Consider the following 21,358-nt stretch of genomic DNA (forward strand, 5'->3'; position numbering starts at 1 on the left):
GAGGTCATATCCAGAGCCTTCCACCAACAGCAACTAGGCATTGAACCTGGCAGCGCTTGGGACAGCAATCTACGTCCAAAGGACTCCAAAAAAAGAGGGAGAAAGACAGATCTTCAGCGAACAATGGAGATAGGCAAACTCCTGGTGGACTCAGGGAGATACGCAAAGCTCACGAAGTACTTCAACCCTACCCAAACCAGTTATCCATGAAGCTTATCTCCTGGAATCTAAGAGGGCTTAACAGCCCCGCAAAATCTAGAATGCTAAAAAACATGATCAAGGTGGAAAAACCGCAAATGTGTTTCTTCCAAGAAACCAAATGCAATAGTCATACGCTGGGTCGAATACTTTCAAAGGCCTGGCCAGGTTGCCGTTCAGTAGCCGTGGATGCAACGGGAGCCTCGGGAGGGCTGGCCATCGCCTGGAACACCCAGGCAATATCGCTTACTGACTTCCACGCCTCCCATCACCTCATTCAAGCGGCCTTTCACATTCTGGGCACCAATGTTCATGGGAACTTATCCAACGTCTACTTTCCACAGGACGGTGGCAGTAAAAAAGTGCTCCTTGACACCATTGAAGCGATGAACACTAACAGGCAGCATCCGCTTTGGATAGTCGCAGGGGATTTCAATATGATAACCAAAATCGAGGACAAAATCGGAGGAAGATCCAGACTGGAACCTGAGGTAGAACACTTCAAGGACTTCATCCAAAACGCCTCACTCATAGACATGCCTTTCTGCAATGGAACCTTCACTTGGAGCAATCACAGAGGGGGCAAGCACCAGATCGCCTCCAAACTCGACCGCTTTTTGATCTCGGATAATGCGGTACATCTAGGTGGCGATTTCACTGCGGAGATTTTGGCCCACTCTGGCTCGGATCACTGGCCGATAGCTCTGCATTGGCAGCGACCAGGGGACAGAACCAAAAAACCATTTCGATTTGAAGGTTTTTGGTTAACACATCCAGCATTCAAGGACTTCGTCAGAACCATATGGGCTTCCTTTGTCCCACCAGAAGGCACAAGGATGTACCAACTACAACAGAAACTGCGATTCCTAAAAGGCCACCTCAAACGCTGGAATCGGGAGACCTTTGGGAATATTTTTGAAGCACAACAGGAGCTTAATCAGGAGCTCAAGGATCTACACCAGACAGTAATTAACACAGGGCACACGGAGGCAACCTTGGACAAAGAGAAGCACATCTACAATCAGCTCGAAGAAAGAAGGAAGCAGGAAGAAATTTACTGGAGGCAAAAATCAAGGATCAGGTGGCTAAAAGAAGGGGAACGCAACACTAAGTTCTTTCACAATACTACAGTGCAAAGAAGAATGCACAATAAAATTCCTTTCATCCAAAGCCAAGAGGGGACCAAAGAAGAAGAGCATGAGAAGATAGAGGAAATCCTCATCAATCACTTCCAGCAGGTACACCAAGAGCAGACGGTGGATCGGAAGCGGGCGATTGAGAAAATTACCAGCAACATTCCTAGGCTGGTTACAGAGGAACACAACGAGTTGCTCATGAGCCCAATTCTCATCCACGAGGTAGACGAAGCAATGGCGCAGCTCAAAGAAGGTAAAGCCCCCGGCCCTGATGGTTTCACAACTACGTTCTTTCATGCTTTCTGGGACCTGATTAAAGTGGAGGTTTGGCAAATAGTTGAAGAATCTAGGGCCCTTCGCTGGCTGCTCCCCTCACTTAACTCCACTTTTATTACTCTCATCCCCAAAGAGGAAAACTCCATCACCCCTGATAAATTCAGGCCCATTGCTCTCTGTAATGTCCTTTACAAAGTCATAACCAAAGTCATAGCAAACAGGCTTAAACCTCTTCTACCTATGTTCATCTCTCCAGAGCAGTCAGGATATGTTGAGGGCAGACAGATCATGGACGGTATTATCCTCACTCATGAAATCATTCATTCGCTCAAGCAATCCAACCAAGCTGGTATGTTACTTAAAATCGACCTCTCCAAGGCTTTCGATAAGCTCAGCTGGTCTTACATTCAACATATGTTGAAAGCTTTTGGATTTTGTGATACTTGGGTAAGATGGATCATGAGCCTTATTTCATCCTCCCATTTCTCCATCCTCGTCAACGGTTTGCCCTCCCGTCCTTTCAAACCCTCCAGGGGCATCAGACAAGGGGACCCCCTATCCCCTTTCCTATTTGTGATTATGGCGGAAGGACTTGTCAGGCACATCAAGCAAGCCCTCCACTCTAATCAGCTTAGAGGAATCTCCATTCACAACACCCCGGCTTCCTCTCATCAGCAATTTGTTGATGACACCATGCTCTATGGCTATCCTTCAGCTCAGGAAGCCTCTCGTTTGAAATCCCTGCTCAACGATTTCTCAAAAGCCTCAGGTACTCATGTCAACAGCTCCAAATCTCAAATATTCTTCTTCCATACCACTCCATCTGTCAAACTCGCCGTCTCTCGTATCCTTGGTTTCCAATCCGCTTCTCTCCCATCCACGTACCTGGGTGCTCCCCTCACTGACTCGGCCATAAAGCAGCCAGCATGGCGAGCTCTCCTGGAGAAGCTCGAGTCCAAGCTCAACTTATGGACCAATCGTTCCCTAAATCTTGCCAGCCGGGTTGTGCTTATCAAGTCCATCCTTCAAGCCATGCCTCTCTATCTTTTCTCCATCCTTGCTGCACCAAAGTGGGTCTTAAAGAGATTGAGAAATCTGCAGCGCGACTTTCTCTGGGGAAGTTCAGCTACCAATCGCAAGTGGGCACTGGTTAAATGGGACACTGTCTGTAAGCCCAAAAACAAAGGCGGCATTGGTCTTCGGGATCCTGAGTACAGCAACACCATCATGACGGCCAAAATATGGTGGCAATGGGTGACTAGTCCAGACAAGTTATGGGCGAAAATATGGACCGCCAAATACACCAACAACATGCCTCAAGCAGAGCTCATTAGATTCAAGCCCACTACCAATGGGTCACTTATTTGGAACGCCGCCAAACAACATCATCAGCTCGTTCAGAAACACAGCTTTTGGGAAATACGGAATGGTCGCAGTGCTAGGTTCTGGAATGATGCCTGGAACCAGATGCCTAAACTCTCAAGTGTTCTTTCTGCAATGCTCATTCCAAGCAGCCAGGAGCAGCAGCAAACCACTGTGCATCAATTCTGGGCACAAGAAGTGGTGAATGGATTTAGAAAATGGCAACTGAGCAATCAAATAACCAATATCACTAGCCTCCAGGAGGTAGCAGCACTGGAAAACGAGTTAAAGAAAAGAAGAATCAGGTATGAAAACAATGAGGACATACTTAGATGGGGCTACCTACCTAAAGGCTCATACTCCACCTCCGAAGCCTACAATCTGTTAGGCGACTTCCCCACCAGGCCGGATCCTCTATGGGAAAGAATATGGAGCTTCAAAGCCTGGCCCAAAATATCTCATTTCCTCTGGTTGGTTGGGCACAAGAAGATTCTCACCTGGGATAAGCTAAGGAAACGCAATTTTCAAGGACCTTCCATATGCCACAACTGCTTTCAAAACGAGGAAACCTTGCAGCATCTTCTGGATACTTGCTCAATCGCCAATCAATTATGGGAAAAGGTAGGATTCAGATGTCAAAGGTGATGTAGGGAAGCTGACGGTATCATAGACACCATCCGTCAATGGCCGAAGAGACCTTATAACTGTGAGATTCTCAACCACTTGTGGAATATTATCCTGGGTACTCTACTATGGAACATCTGGAAGGAAAGGAATAGGCGCATATTCAAAAATCAAAGTACGACCATTGAGAATATCTGGAACAGAATGCACAGCAACCTCCAAGAAACCATGCTTCTGAGAACATGGACTAAAGAGGATCTCCCCACTGCAGACAACGAGAAAAACATCCTAGACAACTGGAAGCTGCAGCTGCTACAAGAGCCCACCATGCATCAGATAACGAATCGCAAAGGCAAGGAGGTTAGTGGATGGGCTGCCCCACCCATCAACTCATACAAACTCAATTTTGATGGAGCCTCGAAAGGCAACCCTGGACCAGCAGGATTTGGAGGCATTATAAGGAATCACAAAGGCTCCCTCCTGCAGATCTACTTCGGCAATATAGGATGGGATACCAACAATTCAGCGGAGTTGGAAGGGATGTGGCAAGGGATCCTGGTAGCAAGACGCCTCAATCTTCAACCGCTGATTGTGGAAGGCGATTCTCAAATCCTCATAAACATGGCAACACGCATTCAGAATGGCTCTCAAGCCAGGAAGGTAGCTGACAGCTGGAGACTAGAGGCCAGGCTAAGCAACATTGCTTACGAACTGCGCAATCACAATGCCCTTTCCTTCCATCACACCAAAAGAGAGGGTAATAAGATTGCTGATCTCCTGGCAAATATTGGGGTAGATTGTGACCAGCCCTTCCTAGAAGGCAGCCTGGACATCATCCTAAGCAACCAACAGAAACAGGATTGTGAGAGTCTCCTCCACAGAGATGCTGAATCCCCGGATGCGGGTGATGATATGTCAAGGGGGGGCGTGCCACATGCCCAACATGTGCTGCCCTGTGTTAACCTTAATACTCCAGGATAAACCGCCGTCAAGGTTTAATGGCCCAGCATCGAAGCGATGGGCATTCAATGTTAGACAGAGGTTATCGATGGTGGCGCAGAATGAAGTTAATGCTCGCCTGCAACGAAGGAATGGAATACAATATCAACGAACCGGAGCGACGACGTGGGTTCATTGGCATGTCGAGGTTCGAAGGGTGCGAGAGCAGAGAAGCTGCGAGCCGGTGGATGTTGAAGCCTCTTGCTGCTGCAATTCAAGCTGCGGCTGTAGGAAGGGGGGGCAATTCGAGAGATTTCTGGAACAATTGGAAGCGAGAAGTGTTAACTCTCGCACAGGAGGAAGGCGCTCAGAAATCGTCTCACCAGTGTGGGGATTGGGGCGAAATCTGCACAGTGCCTATTCTCACCTATTCTCTCAGGTATTCGAGGGTGGCAGCGAAGAAGACATGGCCAAATTACGGGAGCGACAGCCTAGCAGACGGGGACCATGGAGAGGATCTTCCTCTCGACCCCCTGCAGCAGATGAACACCACCATTGTTGTTGCTGCTACTGTCATAGGCGGGCAAGAGCCACACAACTCCCAGCCGGGCAATTCTTGGAGGTCGGTAGCTCTAGCGAGGGAGGGCCAGTGCTTCCGGCATTCGGCTCCGTGGTGTTCACTCTGGGCAGCTCAGAGGACAATGCAGGAGTCATTGCCCACATTTCTGTTCTTTTTACCAAAATCCCTGAAGGAAATGGAGCTGAAAATCCTCTGGGTTCGTCAAAGAAGCCTCCAGGAGGCTCTGGTGCGGTCTCGTTGGAGAAGCCTCTTTAAGGTTCTGGTGAGGACAGCCCTGCTGTGTTGCCCCCGATTTAGGCAGGCAATTCGGGGAAGGAGATTATGCAAGGCACCTCAAATCCAATGGGGCCGGCACCTCAGGGCATTGCTGAGGACAAATGGAAGGCGATGTGGGAAGGAGTCCCTGAGGGGCGGGGGTGGTGCTACATTGTGGAAGACAAAAGTCTTCGCGAGGACCCGGACTCTGAAGCCCGACTCAACACACGCCCTCCTCTCTCAGCCTGAATCCAGGATTAAAGCTTCTGCGAGTATGTCGGTTCCGGATAACACTATGTTTGTTGGCTGGCAGTTTATGCGTATGTCTATCTGGTTTATGTTTATCGGGTCTATTGTCAATTTTCAATACTGTGGGGTTCAGTCAGTTTATGTCGAACGCCCCTGCGTGGGCAGTCATGGGTCTGTTAAGCGCAATGAGGCCCCTTAGCACGCTGCTACTCATGTCTTTTGGGCCTCCAGCAGCGATTAGATTTTGGAGGGACTCTGTTAGTCTTGAAGGTGATTTTGGAAGTTCTGTAGGTGTTGCCCCTGCGTGGGAGCTTTTTGTTTCAAAGCTAAGCTATCCAAGGTGCAACTGCTGGCCCTGGAAAGCCTGTCTCACTGTATGTAAAGTTTACATGTAAATATAATATAATAGTCTAGATAGTCTTTACCGATAAAAATATTATAAACCTAGGAATATAAACCCTTAGATTACACACTAGGAATACAAACCCTTAGATTAATAAACCCAGTGGATTGATATTATAAACAAAAAGGAATAATAAACCCTAACGAATATAAACCCAAGGGATTAATAGTATAAACCTTAGTTTTATAAAGACTAGGTATATTAATATAAATCCCTTGGGTTTATACTCATGATCAACCAAGGTCCAACGTCGCATTGTGACAAATATATTCTCAATATGAAAATCAACCATGGTAAATCATGGTCAACCATTTTTATTTTAGGGTTTATAGTATTTATACTATGCTTTATATACCTAGGGATTATTGTATTGTTCACTTTGGTTTAATATTATTCCCTTCCGTTTATATTCCTTACAGTTTTATTATTTATCCCCTCGGTTTATTATTCCCTTTGGTTTATAATATCAATACATTGGGTTTATTAATCTTAGGGTTCATATTCCTAAGGTGCAATCTAAGGGTTCATATTCCTAGGGTTTATAATATTAATCCCTTGGGTTTAATACTATTCCCTTGGGTTCATTATTTTCTTGGGTTTATAATATCAATCAGTTGGATTTATTAATCTAAGTGTTCATATTTCTAGGGTATAATATTATTCATACTAAAAACCCAAGGAATTAATACTAAAACCTCAAGGGATTATAAACCCAAGGGAATAATATTAAACCCAAGGGATTAGTATTTTAAACCCAAAATAATAAATGTAAATTAATATTATAAGTTTAATATTAATATTAATTATTTATTATTATTAATATATATTTCCATTTATAATTATAATAATTATACTATAATTGTATTGAAATGATTATACTTCAATGTAATATACACTATATATATTTTATATTATTATTATTATTATACTATAATATAATATTATATTATATTAATAATAAAATATATTATTATAAAGTTAATACAATTCTATTATTATTATTATTATTATTATATTAATAGATATTATAATATTAATATATATAGGCTATTATTTATAAAATTATTAATAAACATAAATAGTCAAATGGTCCATCTTTATAAGACACATTTACATTACACTTAATAATTATTTATGTGGTAGATATAAGGTCAGTCACATTATTAAATGTGGTTGTAAATGTATTTCATGTACATTTATTTGCGCACATCAACACATTATTAAATGTGGTTATGCTAGTATTTATAGTGATCAAATTTCTCAAAATATAATCTTTTTTTAAGTGTAAAACTTAAAAAAAGATTTACACTTTAAGAAATTTAATTCTCTTAATACATAGATTTGAAATGAAAATAAATTTACTGATTTTTATAATATTAATTATATTACATATTTCTATATATAAAATATGGTTATTTTCACTTATATTAAAAACCTCCCAATACATTTTTTTGTTTTATATATATATATATATATATATATTCTCATATATATATATATAACTTAGAGGGGAAGGACTCCTGACATGTGGGGAGCCCAGTCTAGCAGTTCCTGCGTTCCCTAGATCTTTGGAACGAGACCGAAACGATCTTTTTTCATGGTGAACGACAACATAATCGGGGGCAAGTTTCTGACACGTTGGGGACTCTGATCGGGGAAAGTGGGAGCGGTGTTTTCAGGTCCCAAAATCGAATTTACTGTTCTAGAGAAAATAAAACACGTTAAATACAGTCATACATCCCTTGCGTTTTGATGTGAACACGCTTTTCAATGTGGTGATAACTGTACGAAATTTTTCTTAAATTGTGGCACACCGAACTGAAAACATCCAAACATGGACATGAACATCAACTGTATAGATATAAATAATTTTAATAAATTCAATGCTGCTATCGACATTCCAATTCCAGCCAGACTAATCTGTATAATATAAATAATTTAGTGTTGTTGTTTCTCATTCCCATTTGAATGAGATATGGGGATTGGAATTTCTTTTAAATCTGATCATGCCGATTACAATTGCACTTCCAGGCCCTGGATTGGCACTAAGAACCATACCATAGCATTCAAGGTCGAGTCGTCCACCATATCATACGTCTTAGTTATGAATGGGGGCGGCCCATTGCTGCTATCGTTCTGTGAACCCTCTATCGCACAAAATCAATGAGAATTTTACACCAAACGGTATCGAATTCGAAGCATTCGATCGGGTTCTGACTTCTTTTAAAGGGCCTAATAGAATAGATTGAATCTAATGCCGTGGGGAATGGATAAAGGTATGATTTTGCAGAGTGAAAATGATGGTTGAAAATATAGATGACTGCACTAGCAACCCTGTTGACCGACATCGGCCACATTGTATTTTAAACGAAACGTTATGTAGCTTTCACTTTCTTGTTCCGTCGTCATTGCATGCTTCATAAAATAATCTCCATGGTTGCCACTTTTAGCGCTCTTGTAGTTTTACTTGTGGTAATCAACTAATTCCATTTTAACTTCAGATTCTTCAAATATTTATTTTGAAAGCATAAATGTTTTGACCGCCAAAAAAACATCTAACAGCAAAATGGATAATATTTATGTTTTTGAATTATTATTAAAATATCATTATGTATTTCATTGAATTTAGAATGTTGTTATAAATTAACTTTAATTATTGAATTGATATTTATGAGAAAAAATGTAGGATCATGTGATTTTTTTTTCCCATAAATTTGATATGGATCATAGAAGCCTCAATTCATGAATTGATATTATTAATATCAATATTAAAAGTTAATTTAAAAGTTCAAAAAATATAAGAATTGTAAATTATATCATTATTTTTTTATATTTTTTTATCATAATGTTTTCGTGTAAATTTTAGGGAAATTTCTAACACCCATAAACAAACTTCCAACTTTCTCCATTTTAGAAATTCGTGTGTGTATATTTATATATAGATAACATTTTAGGAAAAAAAGTTCACTGTAAGTATTAAGTCAATTTTTTTCCCTATGATTTAGGTACCAAGATATTGATGACCACTACATCCCAGAAATATTTGTACCAACACAGATTTCTTTAGATACACTATATCCAATATTTATACTCAAAATATCCTTATACCAAACAAATCTACTCTATAAAATCACTTCTAAAAAGCTCAACTATAAAATTAAGAAAATATCATTATTTATATAGAAATAAGAAAATATTATTATTTAACTAAATTTAAACAATGAATTTCCCAATATCAAAATTATTATTAAAAATATAAATAATAATTATTTAAGTTTATTTGAATAATTTATGATCTTATTAATAAAAATATAATTAATAATAAAAATAACATTATTTATTTTTTATTTAACTATTTAACTTACATTTCTATGAGCACGATGAAAAACTCCTATAAATTAAAGATGCAATTACAATTAAACTCTCTTATTTTTTATTCATTATCAAATCTTATAAATTTATGTTTTATTTTTTATCAAATCTTATAAATTAAAATGTTGAATAATGAGAAAATTAAAATGTTTAAAAAAAAATTGAAAACACATAATTTAAACTACACAAATAAATATAATGTAATTTCAATATTATATGAATAAATGCAATATTAAGAGAAATGAAATCAGGTTTACGTTTCTAATATAAATAGTTTATATATATATATATATATATATATATATATAATTAAAGTAATTTCAATATTATATGGATAAATGCAATATTAAGAGAAATGAAATATGCTTCCGTTTCCTAAGATAAGTAGTTCATATATATACATAATTTTGAAGAATTTAAAACAAATGAAATATGTAATCTTGTATATAATTGAAAACTCTTTTTTTTAGTGATTTATAAGAGGATGCGCTTTTATTAGCGTGTTTAGCTCTTAAATTATTATTATTATTATTATTTTCCTTCTTAATTTAAGCATGAAATTTTCTCTTAATTAATAAAAAATTATTCAAATTATAATATTTAATAATTTTATATATATTAAAATTAATTTTATTTTTAATAAATTGTTATTTTATAAATATATTATTGTTTTTCTTAATTTTATTTATCTGTAATCATTATCTAATTTATGACATAACATATTTATTCATGAAATATTAACCAATATCCCTAATTTCACTGATGAGTTTATGGGATATTAAAAGATATTTTTAAGTTTGCTAAATATTGATGATACCTACCAAATATTTTTTGTTGAAACTCTCTTAATGCATTTTTCAATTAAAAATGACTTAGTTTTATTAGACACCCTATTTTAGAATCCTCAATACTTATAAATCCATGATACCCCATATCATGCCAAGATAAAGAGTGACAGAGAGTATTTATATTAATAAGGAAATCCATGTTTGGAGACATGGCCATACATCAAAATTACCAAAGTGGATTTTTTGGCTCCTAAAACTACTCGTAAAGTTAACCCTTCCAGGCATCAACAACCAAAATTCTCTAGTTATATCCTATACAAAATTAGTAAACTTACAAGTATAGAGTCTCCAAAAACACCCCCTAATATCTTAATACATTTAAACTACATTCTAACTAGATAGAAAGAGGGGGGTAGAAACAATTCCCCAATAAGACTTATCAAAGGGAACAACATTCAAATTTGGAAGACACCACATAGTTAGAGAAGAGGAGTGATATGGAGAGGAACCTTGATTGTTATATATTGTATAAAGTTGAAGTCCAATAATCGTTTATGAAGAGTTGACAACTCATCCTCAATACCTTGCATTTTGACCTTGTGTTCTACCAATTATTCCATAACGAAACTCAGGGAGGACATAGTTTGGTTGTGTTGCAACTAAAGTTACAATATGTCATGTTGTAATTGAGCAAGGGCCTCTAGTCAATCTAATTTTTCCATGCGACTAATGACCCAAAGCCCATTTGAGAACAACTCACATAAGAGACCCAAATGTCCACCAAGCAAAGCAAACACTAGAACCCACCACTCCAACACTACTATGCACCTTTTTACTACCAAATTTATTGATCTCCCAACCCCAAGGAGGAAACCCTATAAGACAAGGGATGATCCACTATGTTTGCTTTGTGGAGAAAAGAAACCAGAAGAAAAGAGATTGAATAAACCCAAGCTCCAACACACCACCTATGTAATTAGGAAAGTAACTTCCAAAACCATTGATAACCTAGTCCACACCATATTAGAAAGGGAAGCCTTAGAAGGCCAAGATAGAAGGAAATCTTAAGGAAACACCTAACAGGGAGTCACCTCCACCCCAACATGCAAGCCAAGCCCCCAAGAGAATTGTGGCATCCAACAAAATGAAATAGAGAGCCCAATTAAGTAATCCCCTATGAATAGAGGATGTCGAAAGCTGATGATAGACTCCAAAACACCCTCTTGAATCCACTATTCAAAGTTCACTCCCATTGTGGTCTTGTATCCATATTTAAAACAAAACCAAATCTGTAATGACATATGGATGCCATTAAATATGGTGAGGAAATTCACTAAAAAATTGATTTGAAATGTCACACATGGATCTTTTCCACTGAAAGAAGTCTTGAATTGTAGAACTTTGTTTTCCAACATCTTGAATTAGCATCCATACTTCATTTCCTAGATCCATAATTTTATGCTGTTTAACTAAGGCAAGTCTAATTCATTCCAAAAGGATGGTGGAGGATTGAAAATCCATCACTCACTGAGGAGACATGATCACTCCTATTCATAGATTGAATGCAACTTTAATACCATTGTCCATCCCACAAAGAACAATAATGCACACCTCCATGCACTCATATGCTTGCATTCCTAATTCCACCAAAACATGATGTTCTTGCATGGGAGGCACATGGAGGGGGGGAAGTCCATGACTTTGAAACCCCCACTAAATTCCTGTAAATCCCTTTCAAGATAATCAATATATTCACTTTTACATCAAGTGGTTGGGAAGGGCCAAACCCTAATTCAACATTTGGGGGACAAAGGAGGAGTCACAAAATATGAGAGAATGAAATTTGATCGTTAATTTAAAATGATTCCTATATTACCCTTAACGTTAGGTTTGACATTATATTAACCTTGTTGTTATCGTTGCTTGAGACATGAAAGCATTGAAAACTAGAAAATTAAGAGAGAATATGTCTTATTTGACTAAAGATTGAATTGAGAAATGGGTCCTTAGGATTGTATCAATTTCAAAGATGACCAATAGTAAGTTTAGAGTGCCCAACAATGATAATCCTTTTAATATTACTTGTCTCAACCAAAGAAAGACTTTGAGATAAATCATATGCTTAGCTTGATTATATGAATTCATTCTCAAACTCCATGCAAAACGCATTTCAAATTCTCCTTTAAGACTAAGAATAACCCTCCCACAAAACCTATTTCCCTTTTATTTTTTTATAATTTTCAAATGTTTCTAATTTTGTCATATCTTTATATGTATTTCTTTATATAAAATAGATTACATATACAATGTGTATTTTCTTCTTCTTTAAATTCTAACTTGTACTCTTAATATATTCTAAGTTATGCTCATATAAATTATTGTTGGATCTTACTTCTTAAACACCCATACTCAAAAATAATGGGTAGTCCATCCTCAAGACATAAACCACTTCATTTAGTTAGACTATTTCTTAAATCTCCTTTTACTTGGATCAATGGGTTTTATATTTTGATACAAGTTTATTTTATGTAAAGAAACTTATAAATTATCTTAATACAATTTTAAAGTAAAATATTTTAGGTACTGTATATTTATGTATTATGGAATTTTAAAATAATTTATAATAACAATATTTTTTTCATATTTCATGTTCCAAAATGATATTGAGAAATGGCAAACTTCATAAAATTTGAGAGTGAAAACTATCTTACCATTCATTAATCAAATATGATATTACATATATAAAGGAAGTGTTGTCTCAAGATACGAAAATTGTCTTGGACACACAATATTTTGGTTGAGAGAATATTTCAAGCACACACAAATCTACGAAACAAAATAGGAACAGACTCCTCTATATAGAAATAATCACAACTGAGACAATTAGGAATTACATATTCCAACACACCAACTTAATGAGCACTTGTCTCGATATCAATTTGCAAAGTCTAGTTGTGGTCAAACATAACAGAAGAATATGTTGATGTCCATAGAAAGGAACAACGGTCCACCAGAATGCATGGGTGCTAACTGCTGCAACCGCCAATATTGTAAGATGTCCTTCGCATAATTGGTTCTGTCAACCATGATAATTGCATACATGTACATGTACCTACAAATCCCCCTTCAATATCATCATGGTTTTCATCAGATTACTCATAACTATGCTCTGGGTTTTATCGAATCACCCTCAACCATGCCTTGTGCTTAGCTGGAGATACACTGAGACCTCTGAGAAAATAAATTTCTCCTGTGAGTAAGGTATTTCACTCCCGACCACCTAGACTCTAAAATTGTGAGCATTGAGGCTCTTATGTTGTCACTGGGGCATTGTAGCCACGAAGGCTCTATAGCCACGAAGGATCTATAGCCACTAAGGCTCTGTAGCCACTAGGGCTAAACAAAGACCCAACTCAACCATGCCGAGGGTTTTCTGAGCTAACCCTAAACCATGCTAATAGGAATCTTTGTCCCACTTCACTCTTACATGTGGTTTCTGGCTTACCAGAAACCAACACTGCAAATACAAAGTAGTTTTTATATTACCACGAACTATATGGGGGTACACTTGCCTTACAAGGCTTACAACACAACTCCAACTTTTGGAGTTACCAGGTACATACATTACAAAAACCACTTCAAAACATCATAGACTTACTTACAATTAATATGTGTGACTCATAATATATCGTGCTACTAAGTGAGTTTATTCCACAAACTCACACACAAACTTTAACTTAACTGTCCATCATCACATAATTTTCAGTGCCTTTGCTGCACAAAATCAATATTTGTTGCACTTCAACCTTGGCCACCAAGGGTCTTTGGTCTCTTCTTTCTTTTTCTGGTTTAATTGTCCTAGATTCACCTACGTGATTCATTAGAATAGTTAACTCTAACAAAAAGAAAAAAAAAAAACATTACATTGAGTTAGCTAGGCCCAATTCTCTTAATTCCAAAACATTTATAAATACCACATTTTACCGTGATAGAATATTACCTAAGAAACTCAAACCCAACTGTGATCAAAGTGTTATGGCACGTCCATCACCAAGATGACCAGCCCATATTTCAAATTGATGGTTTCCATGAAGCCACAGAATGTTCAGGCCGATGTTGTCATTCAAGCGGGAAATTTCTATCATTTCTTCCATTATTTCCATGGCTTCCTAAAGCTCAAAACACTTTGTTGGGGCGATTAGGGAAACTCATAATCTGATTTTAGTCGGGACTTTTACTTCAATATTTCTTCTCTCTGCTGCTAAAGCTCCTTATAGCCACTAGCCTGGAAAGTACCCAACTCAAAAAAGGACTCGACAAAATAATTTTTTTATGTATTATGATATGGGTTTTTCTTTCATAGAGTAGTGAAACTGGTGTGAGACAGTCGAGAAAAAAACTTATCGAATTCGGTTCCCCACTCATTCTTCACTGATTTCAAACCCAGGAACCCCAAAAAATATAAAATTGAAAGGAATCAAGCCACGCCATAATCAAAATTCTCAGCGTTTTCTTTATTTATTTGACTGTGAGAAGACTGACATATTATGATGCAGAAAACTGAAAAGTAGAAATTTCCAAAAACATATTGGAAAAACAGGGGTATTAAGTTTTAACCCGCCAGTAAATTCAGATCCAGGCTTCTTTCTCTATCCAGACTTGCCTTCGGTGAGCCTCGCTCCTGCTCCATGTCTCGCTCTGTCCCCTTCAATTTTCCGTCGCAGGCCTTGGAATCGACGTCATGGGTTCCATTCCACCACGATGCCTGATACACAATGACTTTTGCATCACCAACCTTCCTTGCCCCAATGTATTTTGCAGCAGGGTCTCGCCAATTAGTCCCGCGCCTCCTCAAGCAGTGCCTCCTAGTGGCCTTTGCATGATTAATGGATTTCGTCTACACAGGTCCTCTTTCCATGAACCTTTTACACCTAACAACTACTTCTTTTTCACAACAACAACACAACCAAATCACTGGTAGAAATCAACTGTACTTTCACATCGGACTCGCCATGATCCGGTTCTTCCCTCCACAAGTCACACAGCCTAGCAGGTAGGCCACCAGACATGAAGGAGGCAACAACCAACATCCACACCAGTTCTGCAATACCACAGCTCAACGGATCTGTCGATTCTAGGGTCGATCTGTAGCTACGAGTGCTGCCACTATAGATTCAACGATTTCATCGGGGAGCACTCACTCTACAACATAGCAATTCGGCCTCAACCACCTATGTGAAGGCAGCACGTCCAGAAGGGAACCACGATGCATGATCACCACGATGCGTCAAGAATTGAAGAAGAGTGCCTTCACCATGAGTTAGATCTGATACAATCCATGTGTTAGTGGAACTGGACTGTACTAGCTCTTTAATGGGTTCTGGAAAATCTCTCAGAGTCTCCAACAAAAGTCAGCCTCCTTGTCTGTGGTTAGCTTTGAAGCAATCAGAACTGGCAGCTTCAATAACTCTTCCAAGAGCGTTTCCACTTGATCTTATGGCGCTTCCAAATAGATTCCAAGTGGCCTCCACTTGCTTTCAGATCCCAACAGCCACACTACCACCGCAACTTGCATATATAGATGGACAAACAAAAAATAAAAAGCAATACAAATATACACTTCTATTTCCTCAACCCAACCTCAGGAGCTGCCAAGTCATTAGGGCTCTGATACCATGATAAAATTTGATAGTGCAAATTATCTCTCCATTAATTAATCAAATATGTATGATATTACATATATAGGAAGTGTTGTCTCAAGATAGGAAAACTATCTTGGAAACACAATCTTTTGGTTGAGAGAATATCTCAACCACACACAAATCTAGGATTCAAAATAGGAACAAACTCCTCTATATACAAATAATCACAACTGAAACAAGTAGGAATTACATATTCCAACAAAACGATCTCCATTTTAGACTATTTGAATATTATATATATAATTTTGATATAAACATGATACTGAATAAATCATATTGTCGTGAAATCATTTCAAACATCTCCCTTCACCATAAAATCCTTACATGTCAACATTTTATTCTTAAATATGAAAATAAGCTCTAGACACTATGGTTCAATAGTTTCAATTAAACATTTAAACATTCAAATTAATATGGAAATTTTTATGCTAGTTTGTATCTTGTTTTTGTATGGTAATTTGTATCGGTTTTTTATTAATTTTTAGTTTTATAAATATGATTAGAAATTGATATTGCTTTTATATTTCTATATTTGATGATACATAATTGTAGATACATAATTCATGGAATATTTGTTAAAAATGAAAATAATATGTAAATGTAAATTTAAGTTTAGTCAAGTAAATGTTGTTGTGGCTATTCAAAATATAGTTACTAAAACTATCGTAATGAATCCTACTTCATATGTGTTCTGAGAGATAAGAAGGTTGTATAATAAGCTTGAATGTAATAATTCTCTTAAAGAATACAACTTTATTTCCTTTCTCAAATATGTTTACTTGGGGAGTTGTCGGGGTTTTACGATGTAAATCATATGCACTATTGTGAATAATTTGGTGTGTTATTTTCCTTATGAATACACTTGTAAGTTGTATTAAAGTCTGAAGCTTATGGAGCCAACGAGATCAGGTCGCATTCTATGTAGCCGTTATTTTATCCATGTCTAAAGGAACGAAGTTCAACAACAAGGGTCGTGGTAGGAAATCATGTTTTGCTGGAAGCCCGAGATTGTTGTAAATAATCCATGTAGAGGAACTTCCATGCATAGGGAAGGTCATTGGTGAATAATAAGATGAAGAGACAAAGGTGTTTTATTTTGCATTTAGTAGGGAATTTATTTTTGTCCAACACGAAGAGAGAGGAGAGGAGTTGGGTAGAGTAAATAGCCATTATTTCAAGTCTATACAAAAATTTTGGTAGAGGCCACATTTTTTTTGTATAGAGGAATTGGGCCAAAATTTTATAGAAAAAAGAGCGAAGTCTATGCCACCTTTTTACAAAAAAAAAATAAACTCCCATGAGTCAGTCTTGCGTTTTTCAAGGAAATTGAGTCGTAACCCAAAAGAAAGAACTCCCTACTTTCTTGTTGTAGAAGATATCAATGAATCTATGTGTGAAGGAATGTTTTGTAAAAGAAGAAAAAACTTTGAGGATTCGCTGCATGAAGGAGGCTACACAATCAAATATATTAAGTTCTACTAAGTGAGGTATTTTTAATAACTTCGAGGAATTTTTTTTTATAGTGCATGTATAAACCCTAATGATCTATTTAGAACTTCATCAAAGGATTTTTTGTATTAGAAATCCTAGTAAAAGCCTCAAACAAATTCCTTTTGTACATATTGTTACAAAATTTTCTGTTGGGGGTTCAATTCTAAAAAAAGGTTATTCAAATAAGAACAAATTTTATATTGAAAGTATAAACAAAGCTTTTGGTGGGGTTTGTTTCGAAAGAAGGGGTTTTATGAAACAAATAAATATTTTTTAAATAGAAAAAGGAGTAGGATTTATGAAACAGGTAACAAAATTTTGATAGGGTTTGAGAACTATTTGAAGAACAAATGTTTTTTGAAGAACGAAATTATCTATACATATATTTTTGTGAATAAAACAAGGGGTTGAAGACATTTAAATTTTTCTTGAAATAATTTTCTTTGTAAATAATCCTTTCCAAAGAAAATTTGAAGCTGAAAAATATAATGGGGAAAAAAATTTTGAATTGTGGATTTAAAAAACTCGTGATTTACTAGTACAATATGGGTTGCATAAAGAGTTAGGTTGTAGGAGTAACAAGCCTATAACAATGACCAATGATGAATGGGAGGAATTGGATTTGAAAGACCTCAGTACAATTCAGTTCTGTCTCGTTTATGATGTTTTGTTTAACATCATTAAAGAAGTTAGGAAAATCGACTTGAGGACCAAGTTGGAATGTCTATACATGAGAAAGTCCTTGACGAACATAATCTACTTGAAGAAGAAATTATACAACTTGAATACAAAAGAAGGTACAAAAACTTCAAATCATTCAAATTGTTTAATACTCTTATTTTTTAGTCAAACATCATAAATGTCAAACTTGATGATGAAGATAAGGAAGTTACATTTATTGTTCACTTCCTAAATCCTGTGACCATTTTGTAACCTCAATCAACTTGAGCACAACAAAAACACTTGAGTTTTATGTTGTTGTTTGAGATTTGTTATATGAACAAGTGAGAAGGAAATAAATTGTTGAAACCTCAATTCCATAAGAAATGGTGGCTATAGGTTGCTCCAGATAAAGAGGAGACATAAAAATATTCTTCTGGGTAAAATTCAAAAGGAAAAATGGGAAAACGAAGATGTTGGTTTTACAACAAATCGGGCCATCTTAAGAAAGATTACTACAAAAGATAAGAATCTAAGGAGAATTAAGAAAGGGAGGAAAATCTCATTGAATTAGGTTTATGTATGATCGATGAAGTGTTTTTAATCTGTGATGTTCATAAATATTATGAATATTGGCTATTAGATTATAGTGCATCTCATCATATATGTTTACATAAGGATTGGTTTTGAACTTATTAAGTTCATGATGGTGGATTTGTACTTATGGATAATAATGTTTCTTGTAAAATTGTTGGTGTTGGGAGTGCCAAAATTAAAAGGTTTTCTAGTATTGTGAGAACATTAACAAATGTACAACATGTACTTGAGTTGAAGAAAAACCTAGTTTCTTTAGGAATATTGGATTCTAGTGGTTATAAGTTCATAATTCATGGTGGGATGTTGAAAGTTTTCAAGGGTGCTTTAGCAGTCACGAAGGATACACAGATATAGAACCTTTACAAGCTTGCAATAAGTACTCAGGCTAGTGAAGAAATAGTGTTATCTGAGGATATATACTAACCCACTCATTTATGGCATCAATAATTGGGTCATATTAGTGAGAAGGGACTTTATGTACTGAATGATTAGAAGTTACATCCAAATTTAAAATACTTGAATTTAAGTGTTTGCAAACATTATATATTTGGGAATAATGTAGACAAAAATTTAAAGAAGACAATCATAATAATAATTGTATTCTTGAATATCGGCTGAATTCATGAAGATAGGTTATATTTCTGGGCCAATTGTGGCAATGAAATTTGAAGTTTTTCTTTTTTATCGAATTGAAGCCCTCAAAATCCATATAAGCATTGTGAATTTTGATTGGAAGTAAAAAGAAAATATGTGGAGAATTATGTCGTTGTTACAATGATATTTTTTCCAAAACGTTTTAGTGTCTTATAATCTTTCAATTTTCCATTAATAGCAATACTTGTCCTTTGCAAATTTTCACACATCTTAAGAGGTATGTGTGTGTTCACATAGTATAACTTAGTCTAAAATGTGTATTTTTTAATATATATATATATATATATATATATGGCATGATATACATAGAGAGAACTAAGTTTTTTATATTAATTTTTTTTTATGAAAAAGTATATTTTTTTATTATTTTTCTAAGTTGGTGAAGTAATAATTCAATTGCATTTTGGAAACACATGTTTTCGCCTATTAATTTTTTCTACTCTTTAAATAAACTTAAAAACCATGAGTACCCTTTTGAATAGGACTCATAAACAAAGATAGTGGTATTTTTTGAAATTTTTTCGTTGTGTTTATTATATGTTATTGATTTTTTATTTATGTCCAAAAGAATTTCAAGCGTACTTAAAGAAATTAGATGAAAGATATCATATGAATTCGAAAGTGTCAAACTCATATGCCATTGGATTGAGGATTCCTTCACGAATCTAGCATCATCAACTCTACCACTTAAGGACAAATTTGCCCTAAATCTACTAGGGTACAAAAAATATCATATGAATTCGAAAGTGTCAAACTCATATGCCATTGGATTGAGGATTCCTTCACGAATCTAGCATGATCAACTCTGCCACTTAAGGACAAATTTGCCCTAAATCTACTAGGGTAGAAAATGGGGTTGCCACGAAATTTTCCAAAGGGATGCTCAAAATATGATTTTTAGAACCTTGGGAGCTCGATCAAGTGCTTAAAATGCTTGATCAAGAACTTATATTCAAAATTTAAATTTCTCGATCAAGTATTAAATAAACCCTCAATCGAGTTGAATAGGTTGTTAACCAGTGGCTCGCTCGATCGAGCCATTAAAATACTACGCATCACCAAATATCCTACCAAATTTTATTAATGTTATGTATGTAAATTTCTATGACTTAAGGGATCGATCAAGCCTTTAGCTCAATTGAGCCTCTGCTTTCAACCCGGAAAAAAGAAAATAGTCTAAATTCGAATGTAAAAAAAAACAACAAACTTTTATTCGTTGAGAAATATCAAGACGTGAAAATTACACAAGGATTCATAGAAAACATGGGAAATTGGAGACTTGGATGTATAAAAGGAAAGAAATTTCCATCCATAGAGGAAATGTGAGAAAAATCTAGATAAAGGGTGAGAAAGAGACACGAGACATTTAGTGAACAAGGAGATCATGCAATTCAAGTAATTAATGCAAACACACGCAATTCAAATTGTCTCACTTTTCATATTACTCGCTCCATATTGTATGCATTATGAAATATGATTGAAAACCAAAAACAAATGGAGAATGAAACAATAAAACTAAGACAAAATAAGCATTGAAAGTAATACCATGTAGTTAAAAATTGAGATGTAACAACAACTAAAGAAAACATCTTAAAACCATGCAAATTATTGAAAAACACTTGAATCCATGCAAATTATTGAAAACTACTTGAAACCATGGTTTATTATAATTTTCTAAAACCACTGGAATTCATGCAAATTATGAACCACCTTAGAATTGAAATGGTTTAGGATAACCCACAAAAACTGAGGATGTGATTTAACCAAAGAAAACCATTGTAACATCAATTCCATATATTAATTACATGAATTATAATCCAAAACAATTTATTTACAAGAGGGATTAGCAAAAATATTTGTCACATAGGTGCTCCAAAACCTATAATCATTAGTTTGATTAATGCTTGATATCCTAGTAGGAGTTAAAATAGAGAAAATGTGTCAGTATCTAGAAGGATCAAGAATATCCCTCCTTACAATGTGCATGTTTAGAAGACATTCTTTGTTAAACATATATAAAAACATTAAATTTTCTTAACATTCATGATCATATATAACATTTAATGGTTCCT

At 35.9% G+C, this 21,358-nt stretch overlaps 1 protein-coding gene across 1 annotated transcript; it reads left to right on the plus strand.

Moving 5' to 3' along the window:
- The first annotated feature begins 296 nt into the window (after window positions 1-296).
- Window positions 297-4,577, plus strand: LOC149192248 (uncharacterized). The gene is made up of 3 exons (XM_089406877.1): window positions 297-1,163; window positions 1,437-3,277; window positions 3,800-4,577. The coding sequence occupies exons 1-3, from the start codon at window positions 297-299 to the stop codon at window positions 4,575-4,577; spliced, it is 3,486 nt and encodes a 1,161-aa protein (XP_089263003.1).
- The last annotated feature ends 16,781 nt before the right edge of the window (window positions 4,578-21,358 follow it).

The sequence above is a fragment of the Pinus tabuliformis genome, chromosome 2_2 (assembly GCF_031772625.1).
Source record: "Pinus tabuliformis cultivar Carrire ecotype Pingquan chromosome 2_2, CPIR1, whole genome shotgun sequence".
Lineage (NCBI taxonomy): Eukaryota > Viridiplantae > Streptophyta > Pinopsida > Pinales > Pinaceae > Pinus > Pinus tabuliformis.